The sequence below is a fragment of the Typopeltis vanoorti genome, chromosome 14 (assembly GCF_054136105.1).
Source record: "Typopeltis vanoorti isolate ZY-2024b chromosome 14, IOZ_Tvanoo_1.0, whole genome shotgun sequence".
Lineage (NCBI taxonomy): Eukaryota > Metazoa > Arthropoda > Arachnida > Uropygi > Thelyphonidae > Typopeltis > Typopeltis vanoorti.
In genome coordinates, this window is record NC_143562.1 from 65,146,910 (window position 1) to 65,172,017 (window position 25,108).

General features: G+C 34.6%; 1 protein-coding gene across 6 annotated transcripts in view; it reads right to left on the reverse strand.

The window, feature by feature from the left end:
• LOC150099548 (uncharacterized) overlaps positions 1–25,108 on the reverse strand; it is a 569,663-nt gene that overhangs the window by 184,210 nt on the left and 360,345 nt on the right. For 5 of the 6 annotated variants that reach the window (XM_090403424.1, XM_090403426.1, XM_090403428.1 and 2 more), the window contains 2 exons: positions 20,413–20,592; positions 7,375–7,433 (listed from right to left, as the gene is read on the reverse strand). In XM_090403424.1, coding sequence (XP_090259550.1) covers positions 7,375–7,433; positions 20,413–20,592 — 239 coding nt within the window. The remainder of the gene's footprint in view (positions 1–7,374; positions 7,434–20,412; positions 20,593–25,108) is intronic. The other variant, XM_090403425.1, reaches the window with a different exon arrangement.

Below are 25,108 nucleotides of genomic sequence, written 5' to 3' on the forward strand. Positions count from 1 at the left end.
AAGCTTCGAAAAATTCCTCCACTTCTATCTTAGTAGAACCTTCTGTGGGACCATAGGTACAAATAAGTCTCATTGTCCAATTCCCCATTCTGATATTTGCCCACATCACTCTACTTGTGACTGCCTGCCAGTCAAGAAGATTAGCCTCGTATTTTGTGTTGAATACTATGGCTACTCCTTCTTTTCCTTGATTGTTATTGCCTGAATATAACATTTTGTATTTATTGTTCAGAAAGATCTCACCAGTTTTCGTCTTTTTTGTTTCAGTCACCCCTATTATGTTGATCAGGTACTCATCTAATTCCTCAGCTAGCTCCATTTCTTTGCCATTCAGGCTTCTTATGTTGATGGTATCGATCTTTGACTCTGTGATGTTGAGTTGGGATGTGTGCTTTTAGATTTGTTCCAGTAGCTGACTTTTCGCTGTTCGCCCTGGTTCCCTGGCGAAAACAACGGGGGCTTGTTTAACCGAACGACGTCCCAGCCGGCATGAAAGTTTTTCATGTTACCATATTTTTCTATATTGGTTTAAGCCAATAAGAGTACAATTTGTTCAGCTAAATTCCAAAATGCCAGCCCATCCTCGTTCGTTCAGTATCCAGGTAGATACCCAACAGGGTGCACCACCAGAAAGTGAGGATTGGACATTAGGTCAGAAGCCCTGGTCGGTTCTCCGCATTCCTTTAAAGGCTATGTGGAGGTCTCCTCTTTATCCCGGAAAGGAATTGGAAATCGACGTATTGAATCTTTGCTGTTTTGTGTTGGATTGTAAGAATCGAAAAGATTTGTGTACTCTTTTCAGAGAAGCCATTTAGTTTCATGTGATGTTTGATAGTCGAAAGTTCTTTCTGTAATAAATGAGAAGTTGAACAATTAGTTTTGGCTCATCGGATTAAACATTTTATGATTCCTGTTTTTTGACAAGGATAATAATGGCAGATTCTTTGAGAATATAAAGACCTGTGAAAATTGGTTTACTGTAAACTTTTGTTGTAAGAATACCTGAAGGAGGCGGACGGATGAGGAGAACGTCTAAAAATTATAACTCGTCTTTTTCAATCTCCATGGTAAACTTTATACGACGATGTAAGGAATTGATACTGCTTAAAAAAGGAAGGTAAGGAGTCTCTGTTATGAGGCCATACAGCAAAGATGTATTCTATATATCTAACCCAAAAGGATGGTTGAGAGGAATATAGATGAGAAGAGGACTTCTAGATGTTCCAAATAAAAGTTGGCTACAGCAGGAGAGAGTGGACTTCCCATGGCTGTTCCTTCCACTTGGTTGTAAAATTTTTTTTGACATAAGAAATATCCAGAGTGCATTACAAAATCAAATAAATTTATAATGTCTTGTGGCAAGTAATTCTAATGTCTCCTTGAGAGGTACGTTCGTATATGAAGATTCTATATCAAAGCTAACCATAAGATCTGTAGATTGTAATGCGATATTTTTCAATTTTCCAATATGAACAATTAATCAATTGTTCGTATTCCACCTTGTTTTTTTAAAAACTATTCCTATGTAGCCACTGAAGATGGTCTGTAATATTCAGACTGAAATATTTGGCAAATTAAATAATATTCTTGTGTAAAGTGTATATATTTTATAATCCTAATGTCACAAGTATCTTTAAAGAATCAAATTTCAATCTGTAGGTTTTTACTGTGCCATGTAAAACTGTCCGAGTGCATAATGAAAGTGAATAAGGCAGAGTATATCGGGGTGGTGTTATGTGTGGTAGTAGTGGTGGGAGAGGGGACAGTATGAATGATTTCTGATGTGACTTAGGATATACTGATGAACATGGAGGCTATATCAAAACTGACCATGATATCAGTATTCTGGAGGATCATATCTGGTAAGCAAGATTTAAAGAGTTTTTAACATGGGAAGAAATGTGGCATGCAATGAGTGAGATAGGGTCTTGGGCTAGAGTGAAATCAATCTGCTGCATGCACATGCTTAGTATTTCTTTGTGTCAAAGAAGATGCCTTGGTGACCAAGGTGAAATATTAGCTTACTATTTAATTAGCTAAATTGATTTTAGTTAATCATTATTTTTAGACATATGATTTCTCCATTAACACATTAAACATTCACATAAGTGATAATCAAGATCTAAGAACCCAAACCAGATGACAACTATTTGGTCAGAATCTGACTTGTTCTCCTCAAAGAGTGTCTCTTCCAGAATTTTTCTTGGTCTCCTTTCTAATATTGTGGCATAAATTTTACCCGGAAATCTGCAGGAAAATTCTGTAAATTCTCAAATCAGTTTTATTTCCTTTTTTATATATGGATAGTGCTCGACAAATATACTTGCTCACTTGCCCATGGTGAATAGATTTTGCTAGCAGGCAAGTAGTTGCAGAGTAGACAAAATAGAATATTTTATTTAATAAAATAAAATGATTTCATAGTACGGCACTATTACTAATGTTGTGAAAGTCCTATTGACTTAATAGGACATATCATTGAAAAATAGTGACATTGGGTGGTTCCTTGAACAAGTAACTGTTTTTGAATGGAAAGTACAGTTTTGCACAATATGTCAAGCCCTGTATATGTGTACTAAGAGTTCGAAAGCAATCATCTGGAATTTGTCATTCTGATAATTCTTCAGAATGGTGCACCACTGTAAAACATTTATACTTCTACATTTGAGCAAGCATATCTAGTGAAATATCTCCCAGCTGGCTGGCTGCCTTTCTGCAAGCCTCAAGTACTGATATGCACTTTTGACTGCATTTCTCTTGAGTATTTTCTAACACTATTCTGTTACTATATTTAATTTAGCAATTTTTCAAAGTAATTACTCCAGACCTAGGCAATATCTTCATCTTCATTTTTCATGTAACATTTATAATCGCTAATCAGTTTACACTCTTCCTTTTCTCAGTTTTTCAATAACCTCGAGAACATGTATCAGATTGATGATATTTATCTTCTATTTTCTTACCCAAGTCTTCTTGTAACTTTTGTGTAGCTACATTTATATACAGCCAGTCCTTCATTGTGCTCTGTGTTCTCTTCAGATATATGCTGGCTTATTTAGCAGGAACTTCGGATTTCTTTTTTTCCCAGACTACCTCTTCTTGAGTCCACCATAAAATTTATTTATTTATTTATTATTATTATTTTATTCTGGCAGACAACTTTAAGATCTGCCTCCCTGGCTGAATTAATCTTTTCTTCAGATTGCAATGGTCTCCAGGATTTGATTCTTGATTTCAAACTTTCATGTTTTCTTAAATAATATTTGTATATTTGAGTATACACTTTGCCTCTGAAATCTACTTAATTCTGGTTCTTCTCTAGAACGTTCCTACACATCTTCCATGCCTGCAAATGGCACTAACGTGTTCTGCAATCTCTCATGTATTCGAAATCCACCATGATAAGGTTTTAAACCACAGCATGCCAGATAGAATGGGGAAGATGCTATTCACTTAACCAACTGGGCTTCAATTTTAGCATATTAGTGTTCTCTACTCCTGTACTAGCTACAATGGTCTCTTTATTTATAAGCAGGTTTATTTTATATCACAACTTATTCCTATGGAAAACTATACTTAGATTTCATTTCATTTCATTTTGTATATGAAAAAGATTTTAATTAATGGCAATGAGTCAGTAACTAAATATTAGCACAAACATTCTCAAATATCACCAGAATTATCAGTTTATTAATTTTTCTTCAATTACAAGCACCATACAGGTTCCAGCTCATATCTTGTTTCATTCTTATGTTCTTATAAGCTGGATAAACTTAATTTTTATATAATCTTACATATAAAAATAAACACATTTATTTAATTTTATGAAATGCAATGTCATTTACTATTACTTTATCTTGCACATACCAAAGGCAAGCTTGATTTTATCATAAAGACCTCAGCCACAAAGTTAATTGAAAGCAATGAATGTATAAGCCAAACATATATAACAGGGGGTGGGCAAACTGCGGCTCCTGAGACAATATTGGTTTTCACTGCCATTTTTTCTAAACTTTTATATTAATAATCTATAATAGTATAGTATGTACCAACATTAGAATATTTATTTCGTAAATGCTTTAAAGATAAGTAAAAAACATATACTTTGAAACTTTACATTTTTAGCTTTTAAACGGTACCAGCCAAAATGGTTGTTAATGTGGAGTTTATTATCGTATTTGGTTGGTAAAAAGTGTTTCAACATTTTATGGCCTGCACTGCTCCTGCCAAAATTAGTTCCAAAAGTGACTACTATGATCACTGCATTACCCACTGCCTCTGTTGCCTGGACTCTGCGTCATCACTCTTCATGCAGTACACACAAGTTATGCGCTTGTGGTGGTAGCGGAACATAACTAGTGAATTTTAGTGTAGATAAGTACTTTTCTGATTAATAAATAATTAAGACTGATTTTAGTGAAAGTAATAAAACCCTTGTTTAAAATGATACTGAGCAACAGAAGAGTAAAATGGAAATATGAACAAGAAATGAATGTTTAACCAACAATGGGAGGACGATTTTAACTGAAACAATACAAAGGAAACTTAGAAATACTTTATAATGATTTTGAGAATAGGTTTGAGAAACTAAAAAAGTTAAAGCCATGTCTTGAATTTCTTGTGAATCCTTTTGTGATTGATGTCATCAACGATAGATGTCCTGTTGTTGCACCTTTTACTGTGGATGTTGTTTCAATAGAGACAGAGCTTATTGAGCTGCAGGAAGATGTGGGTTTGAAACTAGTACATAAAAGCTCATCTGTAACTGACTTTTGGAAACAAATCCCAGAAGCAAAGTATCCCAATCTTCAGAAAACTGGCTTTCGACTACTCTCTGTTTTTGGGACAACTTACTGCTGTGAATCTCTCTTCTCTGTAATGAAATTTGTCAAGTCAAAACATTGTGCTATCCTCACTAACAGCCACCTCACCAAGCTTCTTAGAACAGCTTTGACATCCTACCAGCCGGATTTTAAACTATTAACTGCGCAAATAAAGAATCAATCAAAGCGTTCAACAAGAAGAGATTAAACATATTCTTCTTTTGTGAGTAGGACTACTGTATAGTTGTATTTTTTATTATTTATAAATACAACTTTAAAATAATATTTTCTGCAGATCTTGAGCATTTAAATATGTGTTATATGCAGCTCTTATTACTGGAGAACTTGCCCACCCCTGATATATATAAAAAAGCAGCATACACAAAAAAAAAAAAAAAAAAAAAAATCAGTTATCGAAGGATGCCAATTTCTAGATTTCAGAGAGGTGTTTGATCATGAATTACAAATAATCTTTCAGAATATGCCAGAGCATAGTGTCTGAATCTACTAGTCAGTAGCAGCTAATGTTATAAAAAAATTGATGATCAAAGGTGATATAAACAGCTACAACAAAAACAACCTGGCAACTAAGAAAGCTAATAAAATCAAATCACCATTTTTAAAATAATCCTCCAAATTATGAGAACAGAATTTCAAAGTTAACAGTATCCAAGACATGTGAGCTATAGCTCTACCTTGAAAACCAAAGTGCAATGAACACTAATCTATCTTATAGTGCCTATCTTTTGATTTTGCATTAAACAATCTGACTGTCCAGTTTTGTTTTGGAGAAAGACTAATGGCCACTTTCTTGAAGGTATCATCTTAGTGATATAATATCTGGATGAGCTATCCATTCATAGCCACTTCTTGTGGAGCAAAAAAAGTCAGTTATATACTGATGGCTTTTAACACTATCACGGTTCTTCAAGTTTTAACCCTCAGAGTCAAATTTGTAATGACTTAGTTACAAAAGCTGAGTTCATCAATTCTTTTCAGTATCGAGTAGTTATGGTCCAAGTCTCATAGAATGAAGGATCAGAGTGAGTCCAATGAACCTTACTTTGTTGTAATGGTAACTGCACTGAAGAAGGAATCATGTCATATTCCAAATGACTGCTGTCAGGAGCAGGACAAAAAATTCACACACAATGTTTCACAAAGGATCACTGAAGAATGTTACTATTATCCAAATACCAACTTCTAAGAATATACTATGCTTTAAATTATGGTCTATGGCAGTGTTTCTCAAAATGTGGTACGCATACCCCCCAGGGTATGCAAAAGGCCTTTAGGTGGTACGTGGCAATTTTCGGCTAATTAAAGGAGTCATTATATTTTTCAACAAACAGTGCAATTAGAGACAACCGGGATAAAAACAGCACTAACTAATTAATCACATCCCCCCCCTCCAACAGAAACTGCTGAATAGACTCAAGCAAATGGTTCTGCTTGACACCACCCTGTCGTGAATGTGTTAAAACTAAGAAATATATAGTGAATGTGTTTCAGATATTATGGAATTCGGTTGAAGGGAATTAGCATTTCAACTCAACTGTTGAAATGGTAATTTGTCTTTGGTTCGCGCAATCTTTTGTTAATACCACACCAATCATATGCAGTTCTTTGCTGCTCTACGTATCTCAAGTCTTGTAAATTACTGGTAATTTTTGCTTGAAATAATGGGAAAGCAGATGATGCTATTTGGGTAGATGACTTTGACGAAGCACACAAAGAAACTGTTCTCAATGCCAAAAGTAGTGACAATGAGTAGGAGCTTCTTGGTATGTCGCACCATTTTCAGTTTTTTTTCTGAAAACTTTAGTTTCCGAAAATCCCCGCGCATATCTCACAACACAATTTTTTAGCTTTAATTTTGGGAAAAAACTGAGAGTTATATTCGAGTAAATACGATAATTTTTTTTTAGCTTTCAAATTCTTACGTATGGATCATTGGTTAAAGATTGGATTTATAAAAGGCTCAAAAGAGAGCAATATAGCAAATACAAGCTGTAAGCAACAAGAAAATGCTGATATTGCATCTGGATCAAATGAAATTGATAAGGGTGTGTCGTCTGACATCTCTAGAGAACCAACTAGGAAGAGGATGAAAACTCTTCGTAAATATGATATGAATTACTTGAAATGTGGATTTTCATGGACGGGAAATGAAGAGGAACCTATTCCAAATTTTGTTCTATTAAAAATAAATCATATTTGTTGTTTACATGAACATATAAATTCAAATAAAATAGACATTTACAATGAAATATACTTTATTTATTTATTATTATTTTGATAAGGAGGTACTTGGTAATAATGGAAATTTAAGAAGGGGTACGCAGATATCTGAAATTTGAGAAACATTGGTCTATGGCATACTCTCCACACTTTTATCATAAGCCAGTGAAAACAAAAAAATTGAACAATGACAAACTGTCTAATTTATTAAGAAATGCTGATACTTTCAAGAATACATTGTTTTCTGCAAAGTATGCTAATTTCCAAAATTTCTATTTTTTATGAATTAAACCATCATTAAAATACTTACTTCACCATGAAGATCTGTATTCAGGAGCATTAGCGCACAAGTGAGAGTGTGAACAGCATCTAAATGTAAGCATATAATTCATTAAAACTATAATTAAAGTGTTATTTCAGAACAGATATTATTAATTTTTTTCTGAATTTCTACAAATATCAATTTTTATACCTGTCATGTATTTTACAAACTGCACACATGGTTACATAGTTAAATGTTGTAAGTGGATATAATGCTACAGTAATCTATCATTTCAAAATATATTAACATGAACATATGCTTAGGATTGTTAATCAGTTTACACAATATACTCTGAATGGTTGATAGAGTGATGTTCATAGCCTAAAGTGAAAGCAGACAGTGTTTGACTATGATGCTAAAAGAAGCGCAGCATGAAGAGATGGCTAAAAAATATTACAGAAGGTTGTAATGCCAAGGTAAACATAAACAACTGAATAACCAAAACATCTGCTCTACACAATGTGAAGTGCTTGCATCTTTCAGAGGAAAGGACAGTCACCTCTGCATTATCACATACGATGAGATCGCAGATCAATTTCACTATCAAGATATGATCTATCCTGGTATATAACATGACAGTAGACATAACTAAAATCAAAATGTATGCAAAGTCAGTAGTCATATTTATGTTAGTGAGACAAAACTGAAGCACCCAGAAGGACACCAACCACACAGCCTGAGACTGACTAAATGCTGGGTGGGGGAAAGAAAGAATGAACAGCAGGTTCTGCCAGGAATCTGATGTCCATTTAATGTAGCAACAACATGACCTCCATGAAATGATTAAATTTTTATAATTTTTATTTATTCCAGGATATATGTGTAAAGTTGGTTTCATGTTTTTGAGACAAAAATCAGAGGGAAACAAGGCTGACTGAAGGGGGGGGGGGGTGGCACAGCAAATGAACCCTTACTGACTACATCCTACATATTTACACATATCCCACACACACAAAAAATATCCAAATGCCAATAATGCAAAATTAGAGCATCATCATTATTATTACACCTCCAGGGAGTCCAAAGACTCATCGAAAGAGAGTGTGCCAACAGCATCGAACGATTGATTCCCTTCCAACTACTAACCGCGCTCAAACTTGCTTAACTTTTTGTGAGTCATTAGTAGCATAGGCTCTACCAATCGACCAACCTTTGCTGGAATTATACAAATTTTAATGAATGTATCATCAAGCCATAATAACTATGTCTGAATATTACATAAATTCTCTGATTCTATAAATTTCTAGGGATAAATTTAAGCATTAAATTATTCCTAGAAGCAAATTTTATAACATACTTCTTTAAGAACTTGATTATTCATTCAGCTGACTCCAGGTTTATTGCCAAGTTTACTTCTAAGGATAAAATTAAACATTAAATTATGTAAAATGTCTCTCAGTATCATCCATTTTTACATTACTCTTACTTCCATTAAACAATTTCTTCCAGTTAACACTTCTTAATTATATTAACATACCAACAAAATCAGTTTGTTTTTCACCCTCAATGCTTTCTAATTATCATTCTCCTCCACCAGTCTTAACTCTTCTTTCAAGATCAAATGATCACTATCACAATGAGAAGTTCCAAGTAATTAATATTATCAATCATATTAATTACTTGGAATTAATACAATCATACTAATTCTATGGTGTTATTATCAAATCCAAGATCCTATCCACTCTAATAGTTATTTAAAGCAAAATGTATGAGAACCTATCATGAAGTTTCTCCAAAAATCTTTTACCAGTTACATTATCAGTTGTTTCATTCTCCCACTCAAAATCTTCCATATTAAAATATCCCATTAGTAATATTTTACTTTTCTTTATCACTTTAAGCCACTGGCACATAATATCACTACTTCCTCCAGTAGGTACCATCCCTGTCTCTAATGTACAACTGCATACTTATTATACACCACACTGCCTCAAATTCTTGTTTTCTTCTTTTGAATACGAATTCAATGTATTGATCTGAGAATCTAAATCTTCCTTGATAAGCATTAACACTCTCTCTCTCTCTTGTTTTACTTATTCAATCTCTTCTGATAACAATATATGTGCATAACAATATATTATAAATATTGTTATACACTTTGTTACAATTATTATCATTATTAAGCCAAAACTCAGAAATTCCCACATTGTGCAGCTTAATTTCTTCATTTAATAACTGAAACCACATGGATTTATCCTTTAAGCTTCATGCATTCATATATATATATATATATATATGTTAAAGATACCAAGAAATTTTATAAACTTGGTTTTAATCCTTTTTTCCCAAGTAAGCAAACAAGCAAGTAAGCTAAGTTTGTGCCTGAAGTATTTCCAGGTCTGAGGCAACTCATGGTAAAGGTAGCATAAGCTCTGATCACTTGCCTAAGTATCCCATAATACAAAGCACATCTCCTTTTATAATGTATAATGCTTTGCATTATGGGAAGGGTCCAGACCGGTTTTGACCTTTATTGAGGTCTTATCAGTGGGAGCCAGACTCAGAGGTGGTGATACCAAGGTTGAAGTAACACAGAACTTGTCACAAGGTGCTTAAACCTTATTAAATAAAAATCTCAGGATGAGACAAAGATGTAGAAAGTTTTTTACCTTGATAAAATACCAAAAAATTTAATAAACTTGGTTTTAATCCTTTTTTCCCAAGTAAGCAAACAAGTAAGCAAGCTAAGTTTGCACCTGAAGTATTTTCAGGCAAGTGATCAGAGCTTATGCCACCTTTACCACGAGTTGCCTCAGACCAAAATACTTCAGGCACAAACTTAGCTTACTTGCTTGTTTGCTTACTTGGGGGGGAAGGGGGGATTAAAACCAAGTTTAATCTGGTAATTACCCCTTACCAACTTATATGTCTCGATCATGTTGTCTCTCTTCCTTCTATCCACTGGGCTCTGCAATTTCCATTATTTCAATCTGTCCAGATATCACATTCCAGACACCAGAAACTAACTTAGTCAATCATCTCTGAACCATCTCCAACATCTCATCATCCTTTTTAAAACCTGGCAACTAAATCTCCACACAGCAAATTGCATATGTGGCCTGATCAAAGCCTTGAATAATGAATCCAAACTTTCTTACTTCTATATGTTAGTGTTCTCAGTATCATTCCCATAATCTGCTTTGTTGACCTAACAATTTTAGCAAAATGTCTACGAAATTTCAAGTCCCTATCCACCATCTCCTCCATCTCATCTAAAGTATCCCTGCCAATCTATAATCTTCATCCCATCTTTGCTTCCCAAATTTTAAACCTTGCACTTTGTAACATTAAACTGACATCTGCACATACTCACCCATTCAAAGAGTCTATTTAGGTCCTCTTGCAAAGTTACTAACATCTGCTCTACTTCATAACTCTCCCCAACTCTGCATTATCTGTAAACAACTACATATCACCATTTAAGCCTTTCCAATGCCATTTTACATACAAACAACAATGGCCCTCCAAATAGATCTCTGAGACATGCCACAAGTGATCTTCCTCTTCTGGGATATCAATACACATCCTGCTGATACCTATCAGACAGATAATCTCCAATCCAAAGCACTAATCTACTATCCAACTTCATCTTCCAATTTAATCACTAGTTTGTCAGTTGGCAATCTATCAAAAGCCTTTGCAAAATCTAAATATACTACTGTATATGCATCCCCCCCCCAGCCATTATATTCGCCACCTTATAATAAGCAAGCAGATTGCTAAAACTCAATCTTCCTTTAGCAAACCTATGCTGTCCATTAAAGAGAATTCTATTGCTCTCAACCCAGTTCCGAATCCATATCCTCAGTAGCTTCTCCAGCACCTTAATCACAACTTCAGACAAGTAGGATTTGAAGCATTAGTCTTATCATCCCCTTTATGAAGTAGAATAATTTTGCCATCTTTCCACTCCTTTGGAACCTAGGCTAATCTAAGCCTCGTTAAAAATGTAAGTTAAAGGTGTTAACTTCCTGGAACATTCCCTCAAGACACACAATGATACACCACCCATGGCCTTGTTGACATCAAGTTTACTCAATTTCTCATACATCTTTTGCTTACCGACTATCATTGGTTCCTCTCCCATTCCCACTGTTCTCAAGTTCTGCATTATGTTACAATCACAAGGATGAAATACTTTAATGAAAGGATCATTAAATACCTCTACTATATCGTTCTCAGTGTTTATTATTCTCCCATTATCACTCATCAACATCATCATCCTATAATCATTCTTCCTTCTGCAGTCCACATACTGAAAAAACTCAGTAGGATTTTGTTTTAGCGTCATTTGCTAATCATACCGCACTTTTGCTACCCTTACTAAGTAAGTCAATTCCTTGATTTGTATTTTTCATTGAACTGATTACACTGGCCAACACAATTTTTGCTGACTTTTATATGAGACTTGTTTTTTACTAATTTGGGTGCGCTGATTTCAAATATCAAATCCATTTTTCTCTACCACGTCAAGTTTTTCCTCTATGGCATTTTCTTTTTGCTAATTTGTACGTTTTTGATAGTTTTAAGGAGGCAGTACTATTTAGAGGATCAAAAAAAATCGATTTTTTAATATTATTTTCTGAAAGTATGTACTTTTAAAAATCTGTTCCTAACTTTTTATCAAGAAATTCGAAAAATTCCCGAAGATATAGCCTATTATTCAAAGCGGTGCACAGATCAGAATCAAAGCGCTCGCCACTCTCGCTTGTTAGTAAACGTCCTTTATAAATTGGCATGGCTATTTCATTGGAATGAGCAACTGGCCGAATTGCTGAGTCAAGATTTGGATACACAATTTTTTTCTTATTCTTCTTATTATAACCAGAAGTCTGAACTTAACAAAAATAGCAATCATCTACATGATTTTTCGGTTCACGCCAAATCATTGGAATGCCAAAAGCTAATTTTTGGTGTTTTCCCTTGCTCCACTGTCGTAAATTTTCTACACATGACTTACACACTTTATTTGGAGCCCATAACTTGTCCTGATCTGCAATTTTTACATCAAAGTATGCAAAGTACACTTTCTTAATGAAATCAGTGATATTTATCCTTTGACTGGGAACAGTAAAGCTGCCACAAATGTAGCAGAAGGAATCTACACTATTGACACAATTTCGAGTAGTAGACACGATGTATTTTCTTCACTGCCGACTAACATGCAATTAACAAGACAAAAAAACCCAGACTCTTTATTGAAACGTTATAAGCACTCATCATACTTTCACGATCGATTAACGATTGACTGATTTCAATCGTTCTTTGTCTGCTATCACGCATATAGCATTCATTTGTTTTAGGCAGTTGTCATCACCTACTTTTCATCACCTAAATGTATTAGGTCGGTTATCAGCCTCTCTCGCATTCAAAGCGCCAGTACGTGCCGTTGCAGGTTCTTACGCATTTATTCGTTTACTAACAAGCGAGAGCGGTGGGCGCTCCGATTCTGATCAGCGCACCGCTTTGAATAATAGGCTATATCTTCGGGAATTTTTCGAATTTCTTGATGGAAAATTAGGAACAGATTTTTAAAAGTACATACTTTCAGAAAATAATATTAAAAAATCGATTTTTTTGATTCTCTAAATAGTACTGCCTCCTTAAAACTATCAAAAACTTACAAATTAGCAAAAAGAAAATGCCATAGGGGAAAACCTGACGTGATAGAGAAAAATGGGTTTGATATTTGAAATCAGCGCACCCAAATTAGTAAAAAACAAGTGTCAGATCATAATCAGCAGAAAAAAAAATTTTTTTTGTTGGCTAGTGTTATCTTCACTCGTTTTGCACTGCTTCCACAATGCCTTTTTCTTCTAGATTGCACGCTTCACCTCTTTAGTCCATTTTACACCTACCTTATTTAATCTTCTGACTTTGGATTACACTCAAATTAGTTTCTGTCAGATACTTCCTGAGTAAATATCAAGCAGCACTGATTTTCTTCCCATGTAATTCCTCATTTCATGATATTTCTGCAAGCCACCTCCTGAGTTTGCCACAATCACCTGCATTATAGTTCTACATATAACACTTTCTCGCAAAAGTCCTGATATGGATGGCCACCACATATGATCACTTCGTGGTCACTTTCATCAACCGGAGGATGATGTGACACTTCATTTACAACAATATCGTCTGATGAGATTCCAAGACACTTGATCCACATGTGACCTCTGTTACATACTGCTTAAGGTAAGGTAGTTGTCTGTTAAAAACTGAAAAAAATTCATTCTCTTTGATTCCTGATGCTGTCTCTTCATTCCAGTCTACTACCATAATTAAAATCACCCATAATGACCACCCTTTTCTTATTAGCCAGGCCAATTTGTCTAAACATCTCCTTCTTAATGCCTTCCACATTACTAAACATCTCATCCTGTCCACCTCCATTTCAAACCATACTGCTTCAAAATCACTATCAGTTTTATCCTACAGTCAGAATATCATTTTCATTCAACCATACCTCACTTATACCAACAATTTGTGGGTGAATGAACTATCAGCACTGCAATTTCATTACACTAGTTTTGAATACTTCTAGCATTTGTAAGCATACACACTAGCTCATTTCTGTTTCTGTAACAAGTCCCACTAACCTCACTTCTTGGATATGACTCCTCCACACTCCTTTATTATTACTGTGATATTCTGCATTCAGTCAATTACCATAAATTTCCTTACATGCTGTCGCTAAATATTTTAAAAGCATTACAGATTTTATAGTCTTACTCAACTCAATGGATGTGGATACCACTGACAACAAACTGATTTCCAATTAAGCAGGCTATGTACTGCACAACTGATCACGTATATTAATAAATCTGCAATTGTGCAGTATCTATGAATGCTATTTAAAATAATTAAAATCCAATTAACTGCATTACACTGACCATGGATTCCTTTCTATGAAATCTGAGCACTACATTAAGAAAATTTACTTTCATAATTCTTGACTAAGGCAGTTAGCAAAAGTGCTACAAATTCCTCTTGAGGGCTCTTAGAGCCCTGCAAGAGACAACAAAAGCTGCCAAACCATCCTTGCATACATATTTTTGTAATTTTCTTTTATAATTTAAATAAAAAGGTAGCATGCAAAACTTCAGGCAATTCATTTTCAAATCACGGTTAACAAAACTCTGATGCTTAAAAATCATGCTTTATTGAAATCTTGGTCAGACCAGGTTTAACCCCCTCTATCATTCTTTCAATGGCTGATTCCTATATATCCCTAGGTTTTTAAGTGGTGAATGGAGAAATTTTGGAGGTTAACCTTGTTTAGCTGATATCAAAATTGGAGATGTTAATGTCAGCTCTTTGCTTTATGCGGATGATGTTATACTTCTAAATAAATCTGCTACAAGTCTGCAAGATTCTCTGACTAAATTGAATAGCTGTTGTAATAGATATGGTATGAAGGTCAGCAATAAAAAGACAAAGACAATGAAAATAGGCAGAATCATTGAAAATGTCAACTGTGTTGTGAATGGAGAACCTGTGGAACAAGTAAAACATTTCAGCTATTTAGGCACGATTTTTACTGAAGATGGTAAATTAAATATAGAAATAGACAACAGAATCAGCAAAGCTGGTATGGTGGGAAGTCAATTGAATAAATCCATATGGAATAAGAGAGAAATTAGTCGGAACACTAAATTAGCTGTATACAAGACAGTGTTCAAACCAGTTTTAACTTATGGATCTGAGAGCTGGGTCAGAAGTAAAACACTTGACCAAAGACTAGAGACCACAGATATGAGAGTCCTGAGAAAGATTATAGGCGTGAACAGATGGCATCAATGGCAGTATCATATTAAAAACGAGGATATTAGGAAAGAACTTGACATTGTCAGCATCCAGGAATGCGTTAGCAGAGCTAATCTCAGGTGGTATGGTCACTTAAACAGAATGGGCGAAGAAAGATTAGCAAAACAAGTGTTCTCTGCCAGGTTGGCAGCAAAATGACCCAGAGGAAGACCAAGATATAGGTGGATTGATACGGTACAAACTGCTTTAGACGATGTTGAAAATTTATTTATCACTAGGTTAGACTATAATAGATTTAGTTTAATCCTTTATCCCAGTGAGAGCAAACAAAGTTTGCGCCTGAAAGACAGTGTTCAAACCAGTTTTAACTTATGGATCTGAGAGCTGGGTCAGAAGTAAAACACTTGACCAAAGACTAGAGACCACAGATATGAGAGTCCTGAGAAAGATTGAAAAGAGAAAGATGGTGTTGCACTACTTACTGGATAAGATAGTACAACACTATATTTAGTCCTGAAGATATTTTCAGGCGCAAACTTTGTTTGCTCTCACTGGGATAAAGGATTAAACTAAATCTATTATGCTTTAGACGATAGAAATATAAGATCTGATAATGTTGGAGCGTTGACAAGTAACAGACTGATTTGGAGGAAAATTGTAGATAGGAAATTAATAATGATGTAATTTTTTTCATGTAGTACTATCATATCCTGTACACCCTTGAGGGTACATGGCAGGAATTTGATGATGATGATGACCTTGTTTAGCACATATCTCTGCTATCCTGTCCATGACAGATAATAAGAAAGGGCGCAATATCACTCCTACTCTCTCTCTCTCTAGAAGACTCTTTTATAATTTCTTAGCCATTTTTTCAAAAAAAGGATTCAACTGGGGTATTCAAGTTGTTGGCTTCACTTTTCATACTGCTAGATATGCTCTGTCTTAAAGGGTTTTTTTATAATACCAATTTTTTGTGACAGATCATGGTGGTATTTTGTATGGAGATATCTTCTCAGTTGCACTCTACAGAGTGGCCTATAGTCATGAAGAGGTTTAAAATGGAAATAACTTTTTTGATTATTAATTTTTCCACTTTATTATTTTCAGGCATTCTAAGGTACATTTGGGAAATTAATCATGGAAAAGTTCACAATCCAAGCATGAACCAGAATCATGCAATTTCGTTTTGAAAATCAGCATTCAAAGAGCGAATAATTTCGCAAAGATCTGCAATTAACTGCCCATCACATTCTTCATATCCGATGACTCCCAACTTCTTCCTGTGGAGTTACTTGAAGTAAAAGTGTATATAAGCAAGTCCCCAGACAATCCAACAACTGAAAAAGAACATTCATGGGTGCTGCAGCCAGAAACATTAACAGCTATAATGGAACATACTGTAGAAAGGGCCCATCTTTGTGAAGCTGAAAATGGAAAGCATTTATATGATGTGGTTTTACATAACTAATAATAAAAAAAAAATCTCCAGATTCTTTATTTCATTATAAAAAAAAAGAATAAAAATAATTAATAAATAAAAAAGTTATTAAATGTTTAAATCCCTCTGTGACTTATGGGCACCCATAAGTCACAGAGGGATTTAAACTATATATAGGGTTATATATTTAAATACAGAGGGATTTAAAATATATAGGGTTATAGTATTTATGTAGTAAACTACATAAATATAGTAGTTTATAGTAGTTAAATGGTCATTTTCATTGGTTTATCATTAGATATTTCATTGTATTGTATCATCTATATTCCCACAGTAATTGCTGACCACAGTTTTTCCTGGCCACAGTAATTGCTGAATTGAGTGTTTATTGAGCCATTTATTAACCAGTAACAAAGGCTAAAGCTTTTTTTTTTAAGTACTAAACTCCATATGGTACATTTTAGGGTTATAATAGCATTATTTACACTTTTTTCCTTATAACAAAAGGCAGAGTCATCCTGAAAGATACAGTTCACTTTACAGTAAGGTGGTCTCTGATAGTAGGCAGTAATTCTTCTTCTAAAATTTTCTGGTACACTTATGCATTCACTGAACCTTTTGTGAAATGCAGGTGGCTAATACCATGATACAACATGCAGCCCTAAATCGTCTGATCGGCAGAGAATTTGACTGCTGACACCAGACAGTCAGGGTTGAATTTTTTCCCCCTGATTGACTGTCTGTTTGCAGTCGTCACCCTGCAGGTTAAACTTTTTCTCGTCAGAAAAAATTACTCTTTTCCACTGATCATGGATCCATTTGGATGCTCTTTGCACCAATTTAACTGACCAATCTCATTTTTTTGGTTAACAAGGGCTTCTTTTTTAGGGCACCTGGCTATCATTCTTGTTAAATGAGTCTTCCTAACAGTTACAGAGCTTGCTATAACTCCTGTTTGCTCTTCCCAGTCCTGTTTCAGTTCTCAGGATGATGCACAGTTATTTTTGAGGCAGAGCTGCTTTAGAACTCGATCTTGGCATTTTGCAGACAGTGGCTTTTTTCCTGATACCTTCTTCCTTTCAGTAGATTGACTACAGGACTCCCTTTTAGCTTTTTCACAAGAGAAATAGCTTGAATCACACTTTTCCTGCAAGGGTTAACTGCACATAACTAGCTCTTGCTGTCTATTTATAGCATAAAAAATTCTGACGCAATAGCAGCAACTATTATATTACATTATACAGCTCAGATCTCACCCCCCCCCGCATTGAGAATTTGTGGTACCAACTGGAAACTGAAATTCCCAAGAAGAAGCCAACAACACTTTGGGAGCTCCAAGAAGTCATCATAAGGGTATGGAACCATGAATTGACAGTTGCATCCATCAGGAAATGGATTTTGTCAATGCCCTGACAATACCAAGCTGTAATAAAGGCAAGAGAAGGACACAATGAAGTACTAAACAGCAAAAAGTGAATTTTTAGCTCTTTGAATGTTGGTAAAACTGTGCAGTTAAACTAATTTTGATGCCACTATTTGTTTTTCCGGTGAACATATCACCATTCACTCCATTTTGAAATATTCGCAAATTTGTCAAGTTTGTTGTCATTTCCTAATTACGTCACATCTTGTACTAAAAAGAGCTAAATATTAATAAAAAATAAAAATGTTATATTCTTCATTATTTGTGACAATTATTGTATTATTATCCCTTTTCAAATAGGCATTCAGATTTAAATACCAAAAAAATATGGTTACAGCAGGTGACAGTTCCTTTGATTGTATATATTACGTTGCTCCCTCCCATAAAAGATTATTTGCAAACCCATAGTATATTTTGTACCATGAGGGACTAAAGATTTTTTTTTTTCATTTTTATCAATATTATATATTTTTTTGCATTTTAAAGTTATTTTTTTATATAGTCCTGCTCTAGAGAGCAAACTATACAGAGACCTATAAGTTGGTAAGGGGTTGTTATAGGATCAATGCTAGAGAAGTTTTACTGAGAATAGTGGGAGATCTGGTTCTTCCCTGATCTCCCACTTTATACAGTTTCCAGGGATGGAAACTGTATAAAGAGGGTGTGAGTAGGGGAGTGAGAGGCAGGTTTTTTCATGCAGAGTTGTGAATGATTGGAATGCCTTGCCTGAGAATGTGGTGTCTGCAAAGAGTTTAAATATATGTTTTTAACACGGTATGATGAGCTGTGTGTGTGATAAAAGGACCTCCCAGATGAGTCTTCGACTCCATAAGGTCTTGGGGTGGTAATAATAATAATAATAATAATAATACACCGGCTTGACACCACAGGATGATAAAATTCATCTCTTCTAGTCTGGTTAAATTTACATTATTATTCATCTCCTATCAACAATTTTCCTTCAAATTAGTCCATTACTTGTCAGCACTTCAATACTGTCTTATTTAAATGGCCCAGTTGGCCGAGTGGTTAGAATACCTACTTGGCAACCAACAGGCTACAGGTTCAAATCCCACAATGGGATTTTCTTCAGGTGGGAGATGAATTTCATTGCTTGGCGCGATACCACTGCCCCACTTATTAGAGGCCTCAAGTGGCTTGAAAAAGTTCAATGTTGAATATCTAGAGCAAGATTTCTGTAGTATGTAAAAAATAATTTTAAAAATACCAAAAAAACCATAAAATTAATAAAAAAATCTTCAGCCAATCATACTATTGGTTTACAGAAAAAACCTTTTGTAGGTGGGAGCAACATAAAATAAATAAAAAAAAATCAACATTTCATTCTTCTATGGCACTTCTGACTGAATCAATCTGCCTAGACCTTGGTCTTCTTCTGGATCTTTTACTGCCATATTGGCATCAAACTGGTGTGGTGTTTCACTAACCTCTCTTCTCCCATTCTGTTCAAGTGACCATGACATCTTAGATTAGCCCTGCTCTGACTCACACATTCTTAATGCAAACAATGTCAAATTCCATTCTTTATCATTATCATTTTTAATCCACTGATGCCATCTGTTCAGGCCCTAATTTATCTCGGTACTCTCACATCTGTGGTCTCTAATCTATGATCCAATGCTTTATTTTTAAATTAAAGATACCAAGAAATTATATACTTGGTTTAATCCTTTATCGAAGTATAAGCAAAGTTTGTGCCTGAAGTATTTTCAGGACTGGGGCAACTCGAATATAGAAGCTAATGACTTCACATCCCTTGCCTTAGTATCCCATAATGCAAAGCACATATCCTTGTGGACAGGTATAATGCTATGCATTATGGGAAGGGTCATTACCCAGACCAGTTTAAACCTTTATTGATGTCTCATCAGTGGGAATAAAACCCAAAGGTGATACAAACTTTGAAGTAATGCAGAAGTCACATTTTCATATATGAGTAGCCATATACGAAATTTCATATACGGGTTTAATAATAAGATGTCACACCTTATTATTAAATTACTCTGGATTAGAGATAGTTGTTAGAAGTTTTTCCACTTAGTTATACTATAAATTTAAGATACCAGGAAATTATGAACTTGGTTTAATCCTTTATCCAAGTGTAAGCAAACAAAGTTTGCACCTGAAGTATTTTCAAGACTGCGGCAACTCGTTTTTTAGCCCAACTTTCAGATCCATAACTTAAAATTGGTTTGAACACCCTCTTGTATACTGCTAGTTTAGTGTTTTGGCTGATTTCTCTGTTATTCTATTACATTTATTCAACTGGTTCCCCCACCATAACAACTTTCTTATTCTGTAGTCTATTTACAAATTTAATTTAACATCTTCAATAAAAAAATTGTGCTTAAATAGTTGAAACTAAAATATTTACTTATTCTACAGGTTCTTCCATTGAGAATGCAGCTGAAGTTTTCTGTGCTTCTGCTTATTTTCATAGTTTTGGTCTTTTTGTTGCTGATTTTCATGTCAAATTTGTTACAGCTGTTATTCAATTTAGTCAGGAAATCCTGAAGACTTGAACTGGATGTGTTTAGGAATATATCATCATCATCTGCAGAAAGTAAAGAACTAAGTTTAATATTCCTGATTCTAATATCAGATTTAATGCCACTTTCTTTTATAATGTAATCCATATAGATGATGAATAAGAGTGGGGGTAATGTTCATCCTTGTCTAACACCTGATTTTACATCAAACCATCTTCCTGAATTCAATTCTAACTGCTGACTTGCAACTTAAATATAGACTATGTACTGCTCTATAGAATGTTCCATTTACCTCATAACTGTAGTGTTTTCAAAGCATTTCTCTAGGCACCTTGTCGTATGTCTTTTCCATATCTACAAAACTTAAGTACAGATTCTTGGTATATTCCCATGATTTCTCAACTATCTGTTATAAAGTTAAAATCTGATCTTGGCAACCTCTATTTGGCCTGAACCCAGATTGTTCTTCTTCAAGTTTCTTTTCCACAATTTTTCTCAGCTTCTTTTTAAGTATACTTGAATAAATCTTACCTGAAACACTTAGTACAGAAATTCCTCTTTAATTCTCATGTGTAATTTTATTTCCTTTTTTATAGATAAAGAAGCATGAGAGCTCTACTCATATCATCTGGAATTTGATCCTCTGATCAGGTCTTCTGAATTATGCAGTGAAACCAATACAAAACTTTTATACAACTAGAGGCTTTAATGCTTTGAATTTGGTGATAACTTTACAAGATGTAGTTGTTAATGAAGTGTTCATACTGTCGCCAGTTGATGAGAGTGATCATGAGGTACTTGTTTGGGAAGTGATGAAACAAGAAAAGGTCACTGGTAAAAATGGATACATGTGGAAGTATAAAGCAGGTGATTATAGAAAGCTCTGTAGTCACTTAGAATCAGCACGTTGGGTAGATGAGCTGAGCGAAAAAAAAGCTGTTGACAATGCATGGAAACTCAAAAGGCAGTATCTGGCAGAAGCAATGTATGACTACATACCAAGGATTAAGCGAGTAAATAGAACAGGAGTGAAATGGATGCACATTGAAATCAAGCAAGCTGTGCTGGAAAAGAAAACATTATGGAGGAGGTAGAAGACAGTTGGTGGTGATCAGATCCATGAAGAGTTAGACTATAATAAATTTAGTTTAATCCTAAATTTATTATAGTCTAACCAAGTGGAAAAACAAACTTCCAACATCCATGAAAAGTATAAAGTGCAGGATAGAAAGGTGACAGCATGATAAAGAAAAAAAAGGTGTAGTATGAGAGGAGATTGGCTGGTCAGGCCAAGGTTAACTGAAGGAAATTTTTCTGCTACATGACAAGCAAGAGGAAGAATAATTATGGCAGACTGACAATGGTCGATAGTCATGGCAGCAGACTAAAAGCTGCAAAGGATATAGTGGAATTATTGAATGAGCACTTTATCAGCGTATATCATTATCATTATATGACACCTCCAGGGAGTTCCAGACTCATCAAGGAGGGCACCTACTCTATAACTCTCCATCACTCAATCCACCAACTATAGCTAATTGAATCATCTACACCAGCGCTTCCCAAACTGTGGGCCGTGGCCCCCTTGGGGGCTGTAGGTTTTGTTGCCGTGAAATAATGAAAACAAATTTAAAACGTTTTAAGACTAAGTAGATTTTTTTTTATTTTAAAAGAAACGTATTTAACTTTTATTATTTATTATTTCTTTTTTGTTATTTTTTATATTTTAATGGAAAAATTCACACATTGGTGTTGGTTCACAAACTTTGCTTCCTTCGTATTTCGGCACTTAATGAATATTAGTAAATATTGCTTATTGATATGTTTCATTTCAAAGCAGTGGTTAATTGTATTTACTTCGAATGCTCTCCAGGGAAGCTCATAATCTTCCTGTCCCTATCATCACACATTCGTAATCAGGGACTGTTGATATTGACTTTATATACATATCAAAACTCGTTTTATATTATCACTGTCATCTGAGCTAGTTTTCTGTCACCAATAGAAGTTTCGCATATACTTCACACATGAAAAAAAGCTTAAACAAATTCATGTGGGGAGATAGTAATTCCCTTGCAGTGGTAAACAACATCCCTCTCTAACAGCCACTATACCTGCAGAGGCAATAAAAACAAGTACTTTTATTATGCTAGTGAATAAGGTATGAGGAGTCTGTGTAATATATTTCTCAACAAATAGTGCAATTAGACACAACTGGGATAAAAACACTAATTAATGAATCACATGTCCCCTCATACAGAAACTAAGCTGTATATATATATAGACAGAAACAAAACCATATGTTGCATGGGCAAACACAGTATCTAACTAAAAACTATTGTTATTAATTAGATGTGTGCGAGTTCGATTTCCCAAGGCAGCAATAAAATTCAACCGAACGTGTTAAAATTCGTAAAAGTGTTAAAACTAAGTAATATATATATATAATGAATGTTATGGCAGTTTCACATATGGAATTCGGTTGAAGAGAGTGAAGGTATAAGTTCTTTTCACTTAAACTTTGATATCATCCAGGTCTAGCTACTCACTGATGAGACCTCAAAAAAGGTTGAAACCAGTCTGGGTAGTGACCTCTCCTCATAATGTAAAGCAGTATTACATCTCCTAGGAGCTGTGTGTTTTTACATTATGAGAAAATATCAAGGATAGTGAGGGAGCTTGCTCCACCTTTGCTTCGAGTTGCCTTGGTGTGGTACTACCAGGTGGTCACTTACGCTTGGATTCGCCGATAGTTCGTCGGCATGAAACTCTTAGATCGTAGTTTTAGATCTTAGAGTTTCGCATACTGGCTGTAAAATAATAAGGGATTTTTATCCCCTTAATTTAATTAACTTCACCAGAAAAATAGTCGTTTGGCTTTTCATCTTAGTTATAATATATAAAGGTGTTCCCATATAATATATGGGCATACCTTTCTGGCATTCGTATAGTGAAGGTATGCAAGTTATTTTCACTTAAACTTTGATATCATCCAGGTCTAGCTACTCATTGATGAGACCTCAAAAAAGGTTGAAAACAGTCCTGGTAGTGACCTCTCCTCATAATGTAAAGCAGTATTACATCTCCTAGGAGCTGTGTGTTTTTACATTATGAGAAAATATCAAGGATAGTGAGGAAGCTTGCTCCACCTTTGCTTCGAGTTGCCTTGGTGTGGTACTACCAGGTGGTCACTTACACTTGGATTCGCCGATAGTTCGTTGGCATGAAACTCTTAGATCGTAGTTTTAGATTTTAGAGTTTCGCATACTGGCTGTAAAATAATAAGGGATTTTTATCCTCTTAATTTAATTAACTTCACCAGAAAAATAGCCGTTTGGCTTTTCATCTTAGTTATAAGGTTACTTGTTCTTGCAAAGTATCATATTATGGTCAGATTGGGAAATTGGCTAACATCTGCCTAGAACAGCGTTTCCCAAACTTTTCCTACAATGGAAGACTTCACAAATCCTGAAATTTTCACGGAACACCTTGGCTATTTTGTAATGTATTAATTAATAATTAATTGTTAATTTAGCTCATTTTTATTATTAACGAATAATTGATCATTAATTATTAATGATTAATTAAACATCATTAAATTAATTTGTGCTGATTTTCATTGCCATATCCCATTCTGATCACCAAAAATTTACGAGCGAATGCAGACTTTTTCTCCTGTGTGTTGGTAGTTTTCCCCTCCTTTTGTACATCCTGGAGATCGCTTTGTAGGCTGGTGGTGGATGACTCACTATCTGTTGCATCACAAACACCTTCAATAAGAGATTTCTTAATATCCCATAATGCAAAGCACGTCTCCAAAATTAAACAGTCCCTGGTCTCTTATTGATATTAAAATTTAAATCTGCAGACCTATCACTTTTAAAAAATCATGGCACTATGGTTTCGAAACTTTCACCCTACAATACGAACTTGCGAAGAAAGTATTCAGTATTACTAGATTTGAGAACTGGATACAGACTACCTTGATCTTCAATTTTAGTGAAAAAATTTTCTTTATACTTCCTTTCTGATTGGTCACTAACATTTGCAACACAGACGTTATTTCTTTCAATTTTGAGAACAGAGGATACACCGCCCATTGTTGTAATCACTTGCAGGCAATTTTTATGATCGGTCATAAACAGCGGTATTCTCTTCCCCCAATTGTTGAAAGATTTCGATGTGTGAAAATTAACGATAATTCATGAATATTTCCATGTTTAAAAATATGTCACTTGGTCACTGACATTTGCTACACAGATATCATTTCCTTCAGTTTTGAGAACAGAGGATATGCTGCCTATTTTATAATCCATTTGCAGGCAATTTTTATGACCAGTCATAAACAGCGGTGTTCCTTTTCCCAAATGTTGAAAGGTTTCGATGTGTGAAAATTAATGATAATTCATGAATAATTCCATGTTTAAAAATACACGGCTTGGTCACTAACATTTGCTACACAGATCTTTTTAGGCATTCGGGGTCTGAGCTTTTCAACATATTCATGAATATTATTCTCTTCAGAATATTTCCAGTATAAAATATTTATTCATGAAAAGTGCTTAGAAAACTAAAATGACA